The sequence below is a fragment of the Monodon monoceros genome, unplaced genomic scaffold (assembly GCF_005190385.1).
Source record: "Monodon monoceros isolate NGI ecotype Baffin Bay Population unplaced genomic scaffold, NGI_Narwhal_1 Super_Scaffold_21, whole genome shotgun sequence".
NCBI classification, from domain to species: Eukaryota; Metazoa; Chordata; class Mammalia; order Artiodactyla; family Monodontidae; genus Monodon; species Monodon monoceros.
In genome coordinates this window covers 36,381,117-36,403,074 of record NW_021703778.1, presented here as the reverse complement: position 1 = coordinate 36,403,074, position 21,958 = coordinate 36,381,117, and the positions used below count along the sequence as shown (strand labels likewise).

The following is a 21,958-nucleotide window of genomic DNA, read 5'->3' as shown; positions in this document are numbered from 1 at the left end:
CCTGACGCGCGCCTTCCCTCCTTTTAAACCCGCGCCCCTGGGGGCGGAGCCTGCCCCGAAGAGCCCGCCCCGGCGCGCTCGCTGCCGCTCCCGCCCCGCCCTCCTCCGACCCTCCTGTCCTCGCCAGCCCTTGGGCGGGGGTCTCGGTCAGGGGCCCCCTCCACAGCCCGCACGGCCGCACTCCTAACCCCACGTGGGCACCGCTTCCTCAGGGCGTTCGGGCCCAAGCCCACCACCTTCAAGCTGGGGACCTGGGCAAAGCCGGCTCCCCTGGCCCTCCCTCACCGCTCCCAAGGGCTTTCGGCCAACGAGCGGTCCCTTCACCTCTGTGCCTCTTTCTAAGGGTAGAAAAGGGGGCGAGGACGCCTCCTGTGTAACACAGGCGTTACAGTGCCCAGCACAGTGCCAGGCACCAGAGGAGCTCCATAAAATGCCAGTTGGCCCTTCCCTCCTGGGGAATCTGACCGGGTTCACCCAGCTCTCTGCCTTCTCACAGCCGGCACTCACCAGGTGCTGTGGAAATCACAGCAGGTGCTCAGGGTAGGAGTGCAGAACGATGGATGGCCGAGCCCTCCCCTTCCCCACCCTCCCCCCACAGATGGGCGTCCAGCTTGGGAGAGACTGGCTTATCAGTTGGCCAGGAGGCAGATCTTTGGGTCAGGGGAGTGAAAAGAGCACTGGACCAAGAGTCCGTATACAAGCTGTGTGACCTCACTGACCCTCACCTTCTTCGATTGTAAAATGGCAATAACCACATTGCCCTATTTTTAATAGTTTTACATTTTTTAGCCCCATTATTTTGTGGCAGGAAGCAACAGTCCTATAGGACTCCCTCTCAAAGTCAGCACTCTCCTCCTTCAAAGGAGCTGGCCAGACTTGTCTTGGAAATTCTGGGTCAGTGGCAGCACTTAATGAATAGAAGACACTGTGCTCCAGAATAATACATTTATTTTTGCTTAAATGTTTACTAAACACCAATGTTCAGAGCACTATACCAGGCACAGGAGGGCAGGGACACAAAAGATAGTGCCCTGCTCCCACAGGAGTTTACCATCTCATTAGAGAGACAGCGTACAAAAGGAGTGAATGATGGAGGAGCAGGGTACTGACCAACCCCTGGGCCCTGGACTCTTCTCAGAAACACTGCACAGTGTGGCTGTGACCGAACCTACTCCCCAGTCTGGCTCAAAAACGGTACTTGCTATTATTACTCTTGCCATATCTAGCTCAGCAAGGCCTGCTAGCTCTGTGGATCACCATCTTAAAAGGGGAAGCGTGTATGAGAAGCTGGTTGTCATGCTGAGCTCCCAGAAAGCACGACACACAGGACAAGGACATTCCATTTCCGGCTTTTTTCCCAATCTCCTTCTCATCTCCCACCCTGGCATTTACACCTCTCTGTACTCTTGTCACTGCTTAGCCATGGTGTACAGATATAGCTCTTATCACCTTCCCATAATAATCATTCCCTTTTCAACCCCCTCCCTCTCCTCTGCATCAATCACAGCACCCATCCTATCTTCTCTGGTCCTCGGTCATAGAAATTAGGAGGTGGTACTGAGTGCTGCCTCACTTAAATGCTTGAAGGAATCTTATTTGGTAGGTTTATCTCTCCTCATTTTATAGCTGGAAGCTGGCTCAGAGGTTGAGTCACTTGCCCAGACGTCACACTGGAATCAGACTTCGGGTCCGTTCAGATCACTCTGTCAGACCCCCAGAGTCAGCAGGGACAGATGCTGCTTTCCCTAAACCACACCCACTCCCGTTTTACTTTCCCATTTAAATATCAAGTTGGTTTAGATTTCTCAAGGGTGAGAGGGAGCAGGCACTGAGAGTTTCATCTCTCTTCTGCAGGTGACCCTGGGACCTTGGTTCTGCTCTGACAGGTTCATTTATACTTAAGCAAGCCTCCCCTGACATAGCCTGCACTCGCAGCTCCAACCACAGCTGTGAAAATGACCCCAGATGCCCCTAGGATCATTTTATCTGTCAGCTTAGCACAGGAAAAAAGGGGCCTCCGAGGACCCTGGGGAAAGAAGCAGGGCAGCAGCTCCACAGCCAACTATCAAACACTGTCCCAGGAATGTGAAGCATCAGGCACTGCAGAGAGGCGGGCTTGCCCAAGACAGCACTTCCAAGTCAGATCCCTCATGGAGTGCTAGGCTGAGTTTAGAATGAGGATCTCAACTGCAGACTGCCTGTTCCCCAAGTCCTCTCTCCCACCGGGAAGAATGACAGTGAATCACATGCACGTGCATGGAGAAGCTCTTCAGAGCTCACTCTTTTTAATAAATTTATTTATTTATTTATTGGCTGCGTTAGGTCTTCATTGCTGTGCACTGGCTTTCTCTAGTTGCGGTGGGCGGGGGCTACTCTTCGTTGCGGTGCACGGGCTTCTCATTGCCGTGGCTTCTCTTTGTTGCGAAGCACAGGCTCTAGGCACGCAGGCTCAGTAGCTGTAGCTCGCGGGCTTAGTTGCTCTGCGGTATGTGGGATCTTCCCGGACCAGGGCTCGAACCCGTGTCCCCTGCATTGGCAGGCAGATTCTCAACCACTGCGCCACCAGGGAAGTCCCCAGAGCTCACTCTTGACCCTCTGAGGTTTCTACAACATTCAAGGACATTCACAGACGATGTAGAGAAGATTCAAAGGACAACCCAAAAGATGATTAAGGGGTGAAAGATACACGGCAAATCTTCTTATAACCAACACCAACAAAACATTTAAACTGCACCATGTTTTTAATTAAAAATTGCTCGAAATAAAGGACATATATATTATTGTTTGCTATATTTCATTAAATTGGAATCAATTACAAATAATGTCTTTTCACAGCTGAATCTTTTTTGTTATTGTTTTCCAAAAGCACTTACATGCATGCTCCTTTGATCACCAACACTATTTTGATGTAGTAAAGACTAGTATTATGCCCATTTAATGGATGAGTTAACTCAAGTAAAAGCAAGTTAGCTGCAGACAAACTAAACAAATGGAGAAAACCAGAGTGTAGACATCAAACACATGAAAGGTACAGAGGACAAAAGAGAAAACAAAAAGCAGAAATTTAAATTAGACATAAGTGAGCCTAGAGAAAAAGGATGACAAACCTATTAGAGCTGCTCAGAATAGGATGGTATAAAATCACTCTTCTGGCAAACCTCTGAGCACAGATCCCATCTGTATGGGTTGCAGAGAGAAAGAGAAATACCGTGGGGTATCTCAGGTCCTGCTCTTTAGTTTCAGAAAGGGGAAGGGGCTGTAGAATCAGGAGAAGAGTGTAATCTTTAAGAGAGGAAGAAAAGAATCAGGGATATTTGATGCAATTTCGCAAAGTCAGAGGGAACACATAGGAACTAGCTAGAATATCAGAACGTTAACCATTGATAAGGAACTATTTCAGAAACTTAAATTGCCAAAATACAAAAACAACTTTTAAGGCAATATTCAAAGGAAAAGAGAAGATACATCTAATGAGAAAGTGGTGGCGATGCCAACAGTGGCTAAGCTAAGCAGCTGCTGCTCAGCTAAATGGCGTAGACGCTCAGGGAAGTTATGAAAGCCTAACGAAGTGAGAAGCCCCAGGCCCAGCACTCACAGGATTATTTGGGTTTAACAGTCAGGTACTTCAGGGAGGCATTTCAGTAACTGAAAGGAATAATCTTTAAACTCTAAAGACGTTTAAATGCTTGGAAACCTGCCTGAGAATCTCCCTATTTCTAGGAGATTTACTAATCTGAGCAAATCGATGAAAGAACAACCTAGGGCTTCTAAAGAAGAATACCCAAGGGCCTTGCAATTGTGGGGTTTATTCCAAATAAAAGAGTCTCATTAGATTTTATAAAGGTAGAAGAACTGGGTATGACACCCAGCATTGTGAGGTGATAAAAGCAAGACTTCTGGCTCTGCCATCCATGGACCAGAAGATCCTGGGCAAATCTTTTAACTTCTAGTTTCTCTCTTTTGTAAAATGGAGTTATTCTGAGGACTAAAGGAGAAAAAATAAAAATCTGTTATAAATTCAAAAGCATTTAGCAGAGCACTGGAAACTTCTAAGTACTCAGTATTATTAGCTGAATCCTAGGAAAAGCAAAGCCTGCTTTAAATCTGAAGCCCATTACAGGGAAAAAAGATTCCCTGGATAGCAGCTAAGACCATGGTGTTGACACAACAGTCAACAAAATGCCTTGGCAAAATGCCTATTACATTGTGACTCATTTGATAAACTAAAATGCTGGCATATCCACCTCAACTATTGACCAACTCCAAGAAACGTGTTCTATACAGCATTCTCTCTTTTCTTGCTTAAATAAGTTGTCAGGCTGACAACTCTGATCAAAGCTTCATGCTAGCTGATTTACTTCCTTGCCTGATCTAAGTCCTGAGTACAAATTATTTTAACTAGACTCCTTGAATTAAAGCTGGGATCCAGCTTAGCAATCTAAATAAACCGGCCAATTAAAGTAAGGGTTCTACAGAAATGATTCTTGATGGAGAGTAGGTGGCATTCCAGAAACTCCTAAGATTAGCAGAACAAGGATCTATAATTTGAAAGTCATATTGAATATAACTGTATATGAGAGATGAGTAACTAACGTTTTTATAAAGCAAACTTAAGAAAAAGCAAGATAAAATATTCTTGGCTGCTAAGGATAACAGGTTGGATATAACAGACCTGAGAGGAGGTTTACCAGAATGGAGAAGAGGTATGAAATTTTGTTTCTTATAAAAGACCATGAGTTTTTAAAGATTAAGGAACACTGTTCTACAGGAAAACTAACTGAAGGTTCCTGGCTGATTAGATGGGTAGCTGATCTTTTGTGAGGTGGCTTTCTGCAGAAGTAGCCAAACTACACCTATACTAAAGGAACATTCTCTGAAACAGCTCTATGAAAATCATTAGGCTAATTAATATAGAGATTATTGCATAACATTACACAGTGTCCTTGCAGTGAGGTCCCAGAAGAGAAATTTCTTGATCTTCGGGTATCATTACAAGTTTTAAAAAATTTCCATTTTATATCCATTCCACGAAGCATAGACATTAGCCCCTAGGAGTTGAGAGCTGATGCTATGGATCTCCTCCAGCAGACAACAGAATCTTTTGATGTGTCTTGCAGGTACTAATCTAACCTTTGATTTTATCCTTTTCTCCTCCCATGCTTATTTCAACACCAGATTCTTCAGTTGTTTTATGTTTTATCACATAGTACTGGATGTATCTTTATGAGCCACTCCAAATCCTTTTTGGAACAAAGCAGCGTATAAATAAATCTAAAATGTATAAAAGCACTGTGATAGGGACTAAGGGATATACAAGGATGAATTAGAGGCTGGCCCTGTCTTAATGCCTTCAAGGAGCTAGTTGCGGAGCAGGACACAAATAAGACAAACCACTCTGAGGGCGATGAGCAAAGTACTGAGTAGGCAGCACCGAGAAGGAGGCACTATATACTTGAGATCTTGTTTGAGAATTAAAAAAAACCCTCTTTGAGCTCCCTGTGAATCTCTAACGTTGCACCTATGATCCTATGAGGAAAGATTTGTATACACGTTGCCCCTATTAAGGCACTGAGTTCCTGGCAGAGGAGGGACCCTGCCTTACTCATCTTTGTATCCCCAGGGCCTGACCCAAAATCTGGCAGAGAGATGCTCAATAAATGTCTCCTGAATGAGAAAGCTTTTAGCGAGTAGAGAAGTGAGCAGGCACTCCAGGCAGGGAGACCTAGGGTAAGCAAAGACTGGATGTCTGTATAGTGAGACCAATATCAAGGGTATGAGAACCTGGGGTCTGCTGGGAGCTGAGGTTGGAAAATTCCTGAGGGCCTAGAATGCTACATAACTTGGAAGGCAATGTCCTCACTATTTTTTGATAACCCCTGCATATTCTAGTTCCTAACACCTCTTGGTTACACAGAATTCTTTCTACATCCAGACTCACCATAATTACCTGTGAAGAGTCATATTTGTTTATTTCTGAAACTTCTCTGGTATTACTTACGGTTATAGTAAGGGAAAATAGTGACAAAGATATACCTGGACAGAAAACAGCTTGAGGAGGCCATCCCGACTAAGGAGCATCTTGAGGAAGGAGGACAATCCAGTTAGTCAGCTAGAATTTCTGAAGCACAACAGAGTGATAAATGTCATAACAAAGGTACCCTCAGAACCTGGGGTAGCTCCCACACCTGAGGAGTTATTAGGACTTGGTAACACCCTTATGCAAATGACTAAGAAATGCACTCAGGGATAACAGCCTTTATTCCAAGCCTAGGCTCTTTGAGAAGCCTGTCACTCCCTAAGAAAAGTGACAAATGCCAATATTTTTCCCACTGAGAAAGAGAACACGAGAAGAGACCAAGGACACACACACAAAAGAAGGAAACAGGGTTAACATCAAAAATTCTAGAAAGGCAACATGCTGTTTTAGATGGAACCATAGGGAGATAAAGTTTTTAGATTTAAATGTGGCCAAGACCAAGATAAGGTACTTACTAAATAACAGGCAAATAAAAATCACTTTAATGATTCATACGCTCTGCTCCAGAATAACAGCACAACAATAATGCTACCCTTAGTTACTGCCTCTGGTTCCAATGCATGATTATACTGAACATTTAGTATATGCTGCTAGATGCTACTGGGAAAGCAGGGTACAGTGTCTATAAAACGGGGCTCCTGCACTGGAGGAACTTACAATCTGATGAGGAAACAGGTCCAGATGCACAAACTTAACACAAATAGCGTAAGTCTGCAAATGCTGAGTGACAGAGAAAGAACAATTACTTTGTGAAGAAAGTGAGACTCAGACAAGCAGAAATGAGAGTGTAAGATAATATAAGGGAAAACATAGTGGTATAGCAAAGGCTGCTTCATGTTAGCTGAATTCAAAGTTTGAACTTCAAACGTAGGTAATATGTAGGGTAAATACAAAATTTATGGTCCAAAAAGAGACACTTTTTAAAGGTGAAAGGAGTAGTAAAATGAACTAACAGGTGGAAATGATCTAAAATAGGTACAGACTGCCATGTTACAGGAAAACTGGGACATAAAGACACACAAGCAACAAGGAGCCCCTGAGTATGTTTCTGGATTCGGGGGATGGCAATGAGAATGGAATGACAGGGGTAGATGTTGGCTTTTAAGTGACTAAATATGGTAAGAAAATGAAAAAAATCTAGGTGAATACTCCTTCAAAGGAAAGTGGATATTTGGAGGGGAAGCTTGCAGGAACTGCTAAGAGCTTAAGTTTAAAGACAGGACAATCAACTGGAAGTGTCCAGTGGGAACAGAGAGAATATAACTGAGGACAGGCACTTGGAGATAAGCTGTAGAGACTAATGAGAGTGGATGACTAACAGCCAACAGAGAATCCCATTATTATGTTCTCATTTGAAGTTTTATCAATTCTCATCCTCTTCCATTCCCTTCACTCACAATGGTTAAACCCTCCTAACTTCCCACTTGCCCTGTGAAATCTCAAAGAGTTTATAATTCCATTAAAACACCAAATTAAACATCTCTGGCATTTCCTACATTTCCAAAGAGCTCTGAAATACATTATATTTACTGGGACTTCCCTGGCAGGCCAGTGGTTAAGACTCCGCACTTCCACTGCAGGGGCACAGGTTCAATCCCTGGTTGGGAACTAAGATCCCACAAGCCGCTTGGCATGGCCAAAAAAAAAAAAAACCCACAAAAACCACATTATAGGGCTTCCCTGGTGGCGCAGTGGTTGTGAGTCTGCCTGCCGATGCAGGGGACATGGGTTCGTGCCCCGATCTGGGAAGATCCCACATGCCGCGGAGCAGCTAGGCCCATGAGCCATGGCCACTGAGCCTGCGTGTCCGGAGCCTGTGCTCCGCAACGGGAGAAGCCACAACAGTGAGAGGCCCGCGTACCGCAAAAAAAAAAAAAAACAAAAAACCCCCCAAAAAAACCCACAACACATTATATTTACTAATAAAATCTCCCAGTTTTAAGTCTTATGTTTTAGCACTAGACAATATAAAAACTGGGAACACAGTACCTGTCTCCATAAATAATCTTTTTATTTTTGGCTAGTAGAATGATTGAAATATTTTTAAATGATCTGGTTACTTTTCAGAGAATTTAGCTGTTGCTTCAAACTAGAGCATCCAGCAAAGGAGGAAAAACAGTAATTTTACAAAACTGGGTGTGAAAATATGCAAGTGAGGAAAATATTAACATTTCTCTCCCAACAAGTGTAACAGCAGGAGAAATCTGGGCAGCGGAAGATAGAAGCACAAGGATGTTTACCCTCTGGCAAGCTAGGATCACAAAGAACTTTGGGATCCCAACCTTTGCCAAGAGAACACACACTGCTTCTCTCCCAGAGAAGTCTCTGAAAGGCTGGTACAAAACCAGCCAGGGCACCATTTAGGCTGAACAATTAACCCCGTCATCTGCAGGTTACTAGGAGGGAAAAATGGAGGAAGCAGCAATTTTCGGCCACACACGGAGGTGGGAGAGGGGCGGGGCGGGGGGGCGCATTTCAGCACTCTCCTTGGCTCCTGAGAAAACATAAGCACAATACAGGCTTCAAAGACAGGTTCAAGAAGCACCTGTCAGCAATAATTTGCCAAGTTTCACACTCTGTTGATATCATTAAGAGCCCATATCCAAAGTTTGAAGGCTAAAGCCTGGATAATGGATTTAGGATGGCCCATCTCTACAGGGGAGGGTTTCAAAAGATTAACTGTCCCTATTCTCATTCCATTAGCATTAAAGTATGGGCTGATTTCCACCTCAGTTGAACAAATAATAGAAACCATTCATTTAGCCCAACATTTTGCTTACTTTGAGATTTCACACTAATACAAAAAGAGAACAGAGAGGATTAAGAGTATTTTGTGCTTTAAACACACTGAGTTACCCCATGCTCCCTATTTCCCTGTCTCAATATTAAAAGAAAAAAACACAGGTGGGCTTTGCCTTTACTACTTTAAACCTTCCCTTCTTAAAGTCTGCATTAGAGAAAAGCAAAGTCAGTCACCTACAAGAACAGGTTCAGGCAAATTAGAGTCTAAAGAAAACAAGTAGCACACTTGCCCTCCAGCACCTTCCTCATGCCTCCCCAGATGCTAATACTCACTACCATCTTGTAGAAAGAGTTGAGAACGTCTCAAGTGTAGAAAAGGTTATGAGTCTACAGCAAAGTGAGATTTTCTGAACCTCTCGGCAACCAGCTGGGTTTATACACATCTGAGACCCCCTAATGAAGAATCAATTTTATGACTAAGATTTCTTACGAATATCAACGGCTACTTTTGCTTCACAAAAACAAAAACAAAACAAACAAAAACCAGTTGTCAGTATTAGGACAACCTTCTTGGCCGAAGAATTGTTCACATCAAAGCCTGTATCTCCCCAAGGGCGCTAAGAACCAGCACAGGAAAGCAAATATCAAAAGCTTTCCCAACAAACACAAGTCAGGGATAAGGGGTTTCGATATGCAAAGTCTTTTATTTAAAATTTTGAAAAGTTAAGACGACGACCACCTCAGTATATGCCATTCCCATTATAAGGAGGAATGACAGTTTCAAACTCGTGCAGAGCTGCATTTTCATTTACAGAACTCTGTAGGCACTTTAGAAGTGAAGCTTGGCTTCAAAATACAAACACTGGGGGCTTTGGCTCAACCTTTTAATATAAAAAATTCACTGATGTACAAAAATGCGAAAGTATGACAATGACAATTTATGAAATTCTGTGATTAAAAGTCCCCTCGAGTGCACGCTGTGGTGCACATGCACCCGCCCACACGTACTCTAGTGTGGAAACATAAACTAATGCAAACCAGTGCTACCAAGAAGCGCCAACATGTGTTCTCCATTCCACCAACCACAGATTGATATCTACTCCAAACATTCAGGAACAAAAAGTACAGAATCTTCCAGGAACAGCAACGCAGACTTCTTACTCACGATGGACCAGCACAAATAAACCCAGCAAAAATAGTACTGCATACTAGAAAACAAACACAGAACCACAAGTCAGAGAAGCTTTTAAAAGTTCACAAATCCTCAGAGTTAATTAACAAACTGGCCTTTGTGACTATGATAAATCACTAAACTATCCAACTGGTCTTCCATCTTTTAACTGTAATCCATTTAACGGTTTCCAAAATTAATGAAACATATAGTACAGGATCTTACCTTAAATTTAGGATAGTCATTCATGAGGATCGTCACAATCCCAATGTAAGGAACGAATCTAAACAAACAAACAAAAACTGATCATCACAGAACTTTCTAAGTAGCTGTTATCATTTACTGAACATTCTCAATATCTTCCATAGAATACCAATTTTCAGCTCACAAAATCCATTTGTATATACTTTCCTATTAGACACTTTCAACAGCCCATGTGATAGGGAAGTTAGGGGTATAGCCATTTTATAGATGAGGAAACAGTTGCTCATGCACAAGGTACATGGTGGAACCAGTACCAGATCTGAGGTCTCTGACCTCTAGTTGGTGACTCTAATGCCACCTGCTGATTCAGTGTTAGGGGTTGGGTTTGTTGTTATAACCTGTGGAGAGTTGTCAATCTAGTTGGGGAGACAAGGCAAACACAGCCAGAACATTACAAGGTACTTCATGTTAAGTGTCCAGAAAGTGAGTGTACAGCTCTATTATAGTACTTAAGATTTCACCACGCTCTCATTTTTTAACCACGTGTAATCTGGCTTTGGCTCTCTTAATCCTGAAACTTCTTCTAGAACAGTTTAAATCATTGTACCCAGAAGACCAGTCTCAGCTCCTACCTTCCTTTTCATCTCTGCAGCACTTGACTTTGATGACCAGAAACCTGCCCTTGAAATCTTTCTCCTTGGTTTCTGTAACATACCAGTCTCTTTCTCTACCTACCTCTTGGCTGCTACACCTTTGCTTTTTCACTAGCTCTTGCTTTCCTCTTGTCCCTAAAGTTTGTCCCCTCAAACTAGGTAAAACCACTTGTTAAATAATCTCATATCACCTCATATATTTCCTTTGAAGTCTTCATCATGAGTTTAATTACAGAATTAGTTGCTTAACTAGCTGGATAGTGTCTGTCTCCCCTACTAGACTCTAAGCTCTATGAAGGCAGAAACAGTGCCAATCTCTTCTCCACTGTATCTTCAAGGCCAAACTTGACACTTGGCACATAGCAGGCATCCAGTAAATACTGCCTGATTGAATGCTGGAATATCCAGGCCCCTTCTTTTCTCTTTCCCTTGGGGATCTCACTTCCTCCCAGGACTTCAATTCTCCCCGCAAAACAAAAGACTCTTCAACATCATAAGAATTCAGGGTAGAGAGATTTGTGGGAGGAAATAGCAGTTAGAAATATACAACTTTCTTCTTTCTCTTCCTCTTCTACTGTTGGATTCCAGAGTGGACTGGGTGATACCATCCTAGAGCCTGTCCCAGAGAAGGGAGGTTGACCTTTGCATACTTTAAAATATCCCAGATACTTTTATTCAGGGCACCCACAACCTTAGCACACACCGAAGGTACACAAACAGAAATTACCTCCTATATAACACCTCTAACCATCAGAGGCTTTGGCAATCTTGAAAAACAGAAGCTTTGTCTTTGGTGCATTTTACTTCCTTTTAAGAGCTCTCTTACTTCCCGTCTCCTGTCCTCACCCCATCCTGCCCCTCTCCCTCTGGCAGCACTACCCAGACTCATCTCTCTCTCCCCATCCCCAAACTCCCATTCGCATAAGTTGATGTTTCTTAAAACCTACACCTCCATTATGAGAATTACTTGGACAGCTCATTAAAAATGGAGATTGCGGGGCTTCCCTGGTGGCGCAGTGGTTGAGAGTCCGCCTGCCGATGCAGAGGACACGGGTTCGTGCCCCAGTCCGGGAAGATCCCACATGCCACGGAGCGGCTAGGCCTGTGAGCCATGGCCGCTGAGCCTGCATGTCCGGAGCCTGTGCTCCGCAACGGGAGAGGCCACAACAGTGAGAGGCCCACGTACCGCAAAAAAAAAAAAAAAAAAAATGCAGATTGCGGACTTGCCCGGTGGCGTAGTGGTTAAGAATCCGCCTGCCAATGCAGGGGACACGGGTTTGAGCCCTGGTCCAGGAAGATCCCACATGCCGCAGAGCAACTAAGCCTGTGCACTACAACTACTGAACCTGCGCTCTAGTGCCCGCGAGACACAACTACTGAAGCCCACACTCCTAGAGCCCGTGCTCCGCAACAAGAGAAGCCACCACAAAGAGAAGCCCGTGGGCTTCCCTGGTGGCGCAGTGGTTTAGAGTCCGCCTGCCAATGCAGGGGACACGGGTTCGTGCCCCGGTCCGGGAAGATCCCACATGCCACGGAGCGGCTGTGCCCGTGAGCCGTGGCCGCTGAGCCTGCGCATCCGGAGCCTGTTGCTCGGCAACGGGACAGGCCACAACAGTGAGAGGCCCGCGTACTGAAAAAAAAAAAAGAGAAGCCCGTGCACTGCAACGAAGAGTAGCCCCCACTTGCTGCAACTAGAGAAAGCCTGCATGCAGCAATGAAGACCTAATGCAGCCAAAAATAAATAAATAAATACTTTTTAAAAAACATGCAGATTGCTCTATCTTCCCAGATTTATTGAGTCAGAGCATCTCTGGAAGGTCGGGCCCAAATGACGCTTCTGCACATTAAAGTACAAGAAGCACAGTTCTAGCAAGCAAGATATATGGAACAAGCATGTGGTGACAAATCATATCCCCTTTTAGGGCCCATGCTTTATTTTCAACCCCTGGGACCTCTAAGAGCTGGAAAGTAACAGTCACTACAGAATGGCCTAGCTAAGCTCTAGGAGGGTAGATAAAGGTTTTCTATATTTTTAATACACATATTTTTTCTTTTTAATGCAACAACTCTATTTCTTTTGTCTCACTTATAACATCTTCATAAAAGCAACAGTTTCCAGTCTTTCAGAAGGAAAATTGTCTAAATTTAAGAACATAAAGGCAAATGCCTTACAGTAAAATGCAGATTAAAAGCTATAAAAGCATCTGTGACTTCTATTAAAACAACATCAGGGGCTTCCCTGGTGGCACAGTGGTTAAGAATCCGCCTGCCAATGCAGGGGGACACGGGTTCGAGCCCTGGTCTGGGAAGATCCCACATGCCGCGGAGCAACTAAGCCCGTTCACCACAACTACTGAGCCTGTGCTCTAGAGCCCACAAGCCACAACTACTGAGCCTGTGTGCCACAACTACTGAAGCCCGCACACCTGGAGCCCACGCTCCGCAACAAGAGAAGCCACTGCAGTGAAAAGACTGCGCACCGCAACTAAGAGTAGCCCCCACTCACCGCAACTAGAGAAGGCCCATGCATAGCAATGAAGACCCAATGCAGCCAAAAATAAGAAAATAAAATAAAAATCTAAAAAAAAAAAATTTTGTTTTAAATAAATAAAACAACATCAGACTGCTAATTCTGGCCTGATGATCAATCAGCAGCCATGCTCATGGGTAGAGACTTTCACTGTTACCTCCATACAATATCTATGCTCAAAGAACCACAATGATCACATAGTCTGCTTATGGGTTATCCATGGAAACATTTCCCCCCCCATGGTGGTTTTTCCTTGCCCACCATAAGTGTGAAATAGAAGCAACTTGATCTTTAGGAGTAATAGAAGCAAAACATAAGGTTGCCAGAATACGACAGGCAGCCCAAAGTCAAACAAAAGATTTAATTACCTATACTACTGTTTTCCTCCATGGACACAGTCAAGAGTCGCTAATCAAGTGCATGATGCTGCTATCATCAGTCATCTTAAATTCAAATCAGTTGCACTTTTTTCCTACTGAGTTCAGATAAACTCTGCTAAAGCAGAGTTGATAATAAGCAGAGGTTTAAAATAAGTAAAACAAATGCCATCCACAAAGCCAACCTCAACACCAGCCTGTGGCAAGTTAACATCTAGAAGGTACAGCAGGGGTAAATACGTGTCCCTGGGAGTTCTTGGGATCAAAGGTGCTGCCAGGAAAGGAGCCTCAGAAGGAAGAACTATCTGCTGATGCTCTGGGTGAAAATAATCTGTCAGATGTCAAAAGGGATCTACATCTGGGAAGTTTGGATCCCAGTAGCTGCCTTAAAAAGGACCATTGTTTCTATCCCGGAACGGTCTGTTTCAAGCTAAGTAAAAAGTACATTTTAAAAGACTCCTCCAGGATTTCCCTGGTGATCCAGTGGCTAAGACTCCATGCTCCCAATGCAGAGGGCCTGGGTTCAATCCCTGGTCAGGGAACTGGATGCCACATGCATGCCGCAGCTAAGAGTTCGAATGCCACAACTGAAGATCCCGCACGTGGCAACAAAGGTCCTGTGTGCCACAACTAAGACCAGATGCAGACCAAAAAAAAATTAAATAAATAAATAAAAGCCTCCTCCATAAAACTGATTTCAGTCAACAGAGAGCTCAATTACTCTGCTCCTTCCTTTATTTTTATTCTTCTTTTCGCTGTCAATATTTCTCTATTCCCTGATCTTCTGCCAGGCTTTCGTCCTCTTTTCCTGTTCCTTGTCTTTGACTAACAGGTTCTCTTGTGTTTTTCAACTACCTGAATTTAGAAAGAATCATCCCTATTCTTACTTGGTTCAGTATTAGTTTCACTTTCTAAAAGTGTTTTATTACATGCTATAACATGAATGAACCTTGAAAACATTACGCTAGGTGAAAGAAGCCAGACATATTGTAAGACCACATATTGTAAGATTCTGTTTATATAAAATGTCCAGAACAGGCAATCCATAGAGACAGGAAGTAGATTAGTGGTTGCCAGGGGCTGCAGGGAGAAGGGGATGCGGAGTGACTGCAAATCACTACCAAGTTCTCTTTTTGGGGTGAGGAAATGTTCCGGAATTAAACAGTGGTGATGGTTTTACAACTTTGTGAATATAATAAAACTCGCTGTACTGTACACTTTAAAAGGGTAAATTTTATATCCTAATATATGTGAATTATATTTCAATAAAAAATTGTTTAAATTTGTTTTTATTTAGGGCTTTAGGCTTCAGTGTAAAATTTTTTAGTGTGCAGCTGTTTGAAAAAAAAATTCCAAGGTTTGGGTACAGTCTGACTCTGAAATATAGTTTAGCATTTTATAAACACAATTTTCACAAAAGGAGGTGATGTGCCTCATTATGTGTCAAGGTAAGTGGTGACATAATCAACTGAAAGCGAATTTGTAACAGTTAAGATTCTGTGCTCCTGCTGTTCATGTCTCAGATGTTTATACTTCATGCAAAGTTATTTAATTAAGAGAGTACCAGACTATAACATTTTTTAAATTAATAGCCAGAAAAAGGCCTATAACTTTCAATGCTGGGATTTTAGAAATAACACTGTACATAGTTTGGGACTTTTAAAAAATTCTTTAGAAAAGACAAGTTACTTGAGTAAAAGAAAGCCTGGTTCCTCCACCCTTCCATAGGATGATGCATTTTTTACCCAAACAGGGGGCCAGAATGAGCAAAAAAAGCTGCACTAAACACCTAAGAATCAAGATCCAGATAAAGGGACCCTCTGGGAGGAGTACAAATAAAACTGTACAACAAAAGTTGTCCAAAGCCTTAAAATATGCTTATGTTTCACCAGGTCATTCCAAGTATAAGAATTTACTGTGAAGAAATGATTGGGCAGAGGCACTGAGATATATGTAACAGGGATGCTCATCATAACACTGCTCACAATCAAAGGCATCTGACAATAGGAGATTTTGGCTAAATAAAAATATGGTCTTTGCACACAGTAGAGTAGCATACAGATTTGAAAATGATGATATGGAAATAAATCTTTTGATTTATAGATACTAATAACATTGGAGGATAAAAAAGAGGTTATAAGCAGTGTGACCATTCTCTCCCCGTACACAAAATGTGTTTACGTATACACACTTATACATTAAGATCTGCATCTTTACACATATCGGCTAAAAGAACACAAACCAAAAAATTAAATATTTATGGAGGAACTGAAAGGAAAGAAGTGACTCTGCTTTTTGATGACTGTTATTTCCTTATGTTTCTACAAGAATCTGTACACTTGCAATTAAAGGAAAAGCAAAAAGACTCTAAGAGGCTGATATTAGCAGCACCTTGGGAACTGAGGGAAATGGGGACTATCACTTCTCAGAAGCACTGATAATCTAATTTGAATTATAAAAGTATGTTTAGCTCCATCATAGGAAATCAAGTTCCCTTGAACTGGAGGTGTACACAAAAAACCAGGTCTGCTGAAGACAAAACACATTGGTGCTTTTTCTGATCCGATCTCTCTGGCCCCAAACTGAACATCTCTTCTGCTGTAACCGAGACAGCTTTTACTTAATAACTTGAATTTATTTCTTTATGGGAACACAGTTCCTCAGTTCCACTGTTCACTAGTGGAATCACTGAATCCACAGTGTCTGTTCTAGGTTAGAAGGAGCAGGTGTTCTGACAGTGGATAAGAGTGCCATGTAGCATCTAAAGAGTGAGAACAAGCAGCTACCCATCTCAGAAGTGTTATACCAGTAATTTTGCTATGATGGTAAAAAGGGTGGGCTCTGGAGTCAGCCAGCCACTTACTATCATCAGTGTGACCTTAGATAAACAACCTAACATGTCTGTGTTTCCTCATCTGTAGAATGGAAATATTAGGGTTGTTCTGAGGTTAAAATGAGGTAATACTTGTAAAGAAAGCACTTAGAATGAGTCTCTGGCACAGAGTAAGCCCTAATAAATGTGAGTTATTGTTAATAGTATTAATAACATGAAGGTAGTAATAATCCCATACTTCCTCATACCAGTAACTTACAATTCCTGTCCTTCACTGATCTGTTCTCCTGATAAAATCTGAAATAAACAGGCTTAATATAACTTTTAAATTTCATTTGACCTCAATAATTTCAAAACTAGAAATAAAACAATATGGAATAAATCAACATGATGAAATTAATCTAGATGAACACTTTAAGTTGTTGACTCAGTAAACACTTAAGAAATGTAAGTTTCAAGAAGCAGGATTAATACCGCCTGGATCCCCAGAGCCTAGCACAGTATTAGACGTCAGAGTACATGGAAGGTGCCCAGTAACATTTCTGAAATGAATTAAACAGACAAATGAATTTTTTAAATTGTCACTCTAATTCATCCTCATCACTAATATTCTGTTCTTTTATAGCACCCCATATCCTCCCTTCTGGAGCAGTAAACCTGAAGTTTCAGATGCAATTTAAGAAGCATACTTTTTCAAAGGACACAAGGTGATTTGGCCGAACCAGGACCAAGCCATTATATTCAATCGTGTATGATCAGACAATATGATCGAGAGAGCCAATGTTTCAGTAAATCTCCCCTCTATACTTACCCCCTCGCTCTCCCCACGACATCTTTTTTCTCTAGCCAATGTTGTCCTTGTTTATAGAGGCCTCGGTCATCAACCGCATTATTATCTCCTTTGGTCAAAAACTTGATATGTCCATTTTGCCTTAAAAGAGTAAGGGAAACCCAAGTCACCAAATACCTTCATGCCATTTGAAAGTACAAAATTTGTTCATGTTAACTGAAAATTCCTGTGGAACTGTGGCATTTTATCATCATTCCCAATATCAAAATAATTATTTATTTAGCTAAAAGGATGTTCATAGCTATATTGTTTACAATAAGAAAAAACTGGAAGCAAACAAAGTCTAACAGGAGTTGAAATCTATGCAAGCATTAAGGCTGGTGATACAGAAGAAAATTTAATGACATCAGAAGATCATACAAATTTTATTAAGTGAAAAAATATTACAAAATAGCATGTACAGTATAATATCATTTTCATATTAAAATAAACACAAACCACCAATATTTTGGAAATACAAAGCGCAAAGGAACACATTAAACTACTTCATTTGGATATAATCTTCCAAACGAAGACTGTGGGAAACTACAGAATGACCCAATTTCTTCAACCAATAAATTGCAAGGGACAAAGAAAGTTAGAGAAGGAATTTACAGATTTAAATAAAAGACATTATAAAGCCATATCAACCAACTGCAACTGAGGACCTTCTTTGAATCTGGATTCAAACAAATTGTTAAAAAAAGTTAAGACACAATTGGAAATTTGAACAAAGACTGGAAACTTAATGATACAAAGGAATGATTGTTCATGTTTTTAGGTGTAAGAATGTTAATTACAGTTATACTCTGTAAAAGCTCACTGGTTATGTTTTATAGCTATTTATTGAAATATTTACATATATACCACATGATATCTAGGATTTGATTCAAAATAATACAGGCAGGAGAAGGGGAAGAGGTGGTAATGTAGGCAGAATTGGCTATAGATTAATAATTATTGGAACTAGGTGACTGGTATATGGAAGTTCATTATACTGTTTTGTCTACTTCTGTGCATGTTAGAAATTCTCCATATGAAAAAAAAAAGTAAAAAAGCAAAATATTAAACAAGGTCTAAAATGATAGACCAAGGTGTAAACAGCAGCTATCTATGGCTTTTTTTTAGCTGGCTTTTAGCTTCTCGTTTTTTTTCTCCAACAAACATGCACTACTTTTACAAGCCAGGGTCTATAGAAACATCATCCTACTCGATCAGATAATTATTAATTTAATTCTACTAAAGAACCATGAGGCTTCTAGTAATCTTAAAATTTAACTGAAAGCAAAGTGCATTTTACAGTTGATAAAGACTATCTTAAAAAATTAACTCAAGGGCTTCCCTGGTGGCGCAGTGGTTGAGAGTCCGCCTGCTGATGCAGGGGACACGGGTTCGTGCCCTGGTCCGGGAAGATCCCACATGCCATGGAGCGGCTGGGCCCGTGAGCCATGGCCGCTGAGCCTGCGCATCCGGAGCCTGTGCTCCGCAATGGGAGATGCCACAACAGTGAGAGGCCCACGTACCACCAAAAAAAAAAAAAAAAAAAAATTAACTCAAGTGAGTTTGGGTTAACAGCTACACTAGAAAGAAGAAAAATAGCTTTAACTCCTACTGACTAATATCCACTTAGATTCTAAGCCAGAAACTGGCTCACTAGACACTAAATCATCTGCAGATAAAACTAAATTGGGAGGTGCTGCAACAACAAAAACAGTTAAGTGCAAACAGTCTCATTAAAAATGAGATTCCAATTAGAAAAAATGCAAATATATACAGAGAAAAATGATCTGTAGCTGACAACTCAGTAAGTGAAAGAATGTCTGAAAAATCCTGGAGGGTAAAAGAGGACAGGTGCCAAGGGGGGGCTAGCTGCAGAGTGAAAGTCAGGAGCAGCAGGAAGAAGAGTCCATTCAACCAGGAAATAACACCAAGAAAAGAGGCAGAAAAGTAAAATATGAGGAAAGAAAAGCTGGGAAATGAGAAACTCCCCAGGAAAGGAAAGGGATGCTACGAGAGATCTGAGCTATTCCCAAAGACTAATTTGTCAACAAAACAAACAAACACAATTCCCCCCCCCCCCGGGATGTAATCAGGACCCACTATAGCTGTTTGAAAAAGCACAGGTTTCCTTCATCTACTTAATAGTGCAAGAGGGCTTCCCTGGTGGCGCAGTAGTTGAGAATCTGCCTGCCAATGCAGGGGACACGGGTTCCAGCCGTGGTCTGGGAAGATCCCACACGTCGTGGAGCAACTAGGCCCGAGAGCCACAACTACTAAGCCTGCACGTCTGGAGCCTGTGCTCCGCAACAAGAGAAGCCGCGAAAGTGAGAGGCCCGTGCACCACAATGAAGAGTGGCCCCCGCTTGCCCCAACTAGAGAAAGCCCTCGCACAGAAATGAAGACCCAACACAGCCAAAAATAATTAATCAATCAATTAATTAATTTAAAAAAAATTTTAAAAATAGTGCAAGAAATATTCTCTGGTGGCAACCAGCTCCTATTAAGCCTACTATGAAGACCTATTCTAGCACTTCACAACCCACGAGCACCGAATCCTGATTGACAACACATTTATATGGGACTTTTCCCTCGCTAGCATAGGGACCAAATATTTAGTATTATCTATCTCCAAGGAGCTCAAAGCACTTAAAATTCAACCATTACAATACTGTGATGTGAGGAGGGAGGAAATAACTTAGATAAGATAAAGTAAGACCCCAAGAGCCAAATGGGTGCAAAATAATATATCTATCTGCACAGAAAAAGCAAAGCAAAGGACTAAGTCACCCCAATGGAGAATTCTCCTTCTAAATACTTGATCACATGCCAGTATTCAATATCATCAAATTATAATACTACCTATAGGCTGAACTTACTAAATACATATTAGAGTAGGCTATACAATAAGATAAAGTAAGAGTTTATATGTGGGAAAAATGTAAGTATTACGAATTGCTGACTAACAGGCTAATACGAGGAGCTATCCATGAAAATTAAGTCAACTGATAAACATTTAATAGCTATCTCACCTTTTAAATTAAAAAACAAACTTCCCTATCTCTGCTTTCCTAACTCGTCCATTTTGGAAGAAAATAGAAAGCAAAAAATAGGCAAGGGGAGAGAAGGATTCAAAGAAGATGTTTTTTGCTGTTTGCCACAGTACATATAACCTTTCTGCATGCATATCTCATAGCCCTCCTTTTTTTACTTAATTAAAATTACAGTATTAACTATAATCAGTGCAAGAGGTGGTTAAGTCTTTTTTTTTTTTTAAATAACAATGCCAGGGCGTAGGGATTAATTGGGAATTTGGGATTAACAGATACACACTACTACGTATAAAATAGATAAACAACAAGGACTTACAGTATAGCACAGGGAACTATATTTAATATCTTGTAACACGTTTAGTTTAAAGAAACAAATAAAATAATTTTTAAATGATTAAGGGATAACACAATCTCCAAACAAAAACAAAAACTCCAATGCCAACCACTTTCTCACAACTTCCTATTGTCCCCAAATATCGGAAATTACTTAATGTTTCTGTTAAGGGAATTTTTCCTGAGCTCAGTAGTGCACTAGAGAGAAGCCCTTGATAACGTGCACTTTTCCATTGCCTAGTCAGATAGTTCAGGACACAAAATTAGTCTCACGTGGATAACAGGCAGGACTAGATGAACTACACTGGGCACAAAGAACAGATTCAAATTCATGGACCTAGTACCATCGTATTAAGTAGTACTTGGCAAGGTCATCTTTTAGTTCAGGAATTCTTTGCATATGTGGTAATACCAGGTATATTCTACCATATGCTCATGAGATAATCATGTTACAAAATAGTACTGAGGACACAGCTGACTCCAAGTTTCTGGGAAACAACTGAGGCAAACATCTCATTGTTTAGGTTATGTGCTGCTTGGAGGGCAGATATTTTACAGCTGGAGAAGGTGGGAAAAAGTCAAGTATGGATTTTTCCAGATAGTTGCAGAAATAAGTTCTGATGTCATATCAGAGCTTTTCCCAGGTAGCTGAAGTCGTGCCCACAAACCTTGCCTGCCACGGTCACGGTGATGGAGAGCCAGTCAACGCAATGCTGTGCAGCTGACAGGGTCCTGGTGCTCCGGCCTGTTGTCAGGCCTGAGCCTCTGAGGTGGGAGAACCAAGTTCAGGACATTGGACCACCAGAGACCTCCCAGCCCCACGTAATATCAATCAGCAAGAGCTCTCCCAGAGACCTCCATCTCAACGCTAAGACCCAGCTCCACCCAACGGCCAGCAAACTCCAGTGCTGGATGTCCCATGCCAAACAACTAGCAGGACAGGAACACAGCCCCACGCATTAGCAGAGAGGCTGCCTAAAATCATACTAAGTTCACAGACACCCCAAAACACACCACTGGATGCGGCCCTGTCCACCAGAAAGACAAGATCCAGCCCCACCCACCAAAACACAGGCACCAGTCCCCTCCACCAGGAAGCCTACACAAGCCACTGAACCAACCTTACCCACTGGGGGCAGACACCAAAAACAACGGGAACTATGAACCTACAGCCTGCGAAAAGGAGGCCCCAAACACAG

General features: G+C 42.0%; 1 protein-coding gene across 3 annotated transcripts in view; it reads right to left on the bottom strand.

Annotated features, from left to right (window-relative positions):
* Nucleotides 1-9,456: 9,456 nt before the first annotated feature.
* The window catches only part of SEC11A (SEC11 homolog A, signal peptidase complex subunit), a 56,239-nt gene continuing 43,737 nt past the window's right edge, over nucleotides 9,457-21,958 (bottom strand). For 2 of the 3 annotated variants that reach the window (XM_029238039.1, XM_029238038.1), the window contains 3 exons: nucleotides 17,359-17,478; nucleotides 10,176-10,233; nucleotides 9,457-9,987 (listed from right to left, as the gene is read on the bottom strand). In XM_029238039.1, the coding sequence (XP_029093872.1) occupies nucleotides 9,937-9,987; nucleotides 10,176-10,233; nucleotides 17,359-17,478 (229 nt within the window). In that variant the 3' untranslated portion in view covers nucleotides 9,457-9,936. The remainder of the gene's footprint in view (nucleotides 9,988-10,175; nucleotides 10,234-17,358; nucleotides 17,479-21,958) is intronic. The other variant, XM_029238037.1, reaches the window with a different exon arrangement.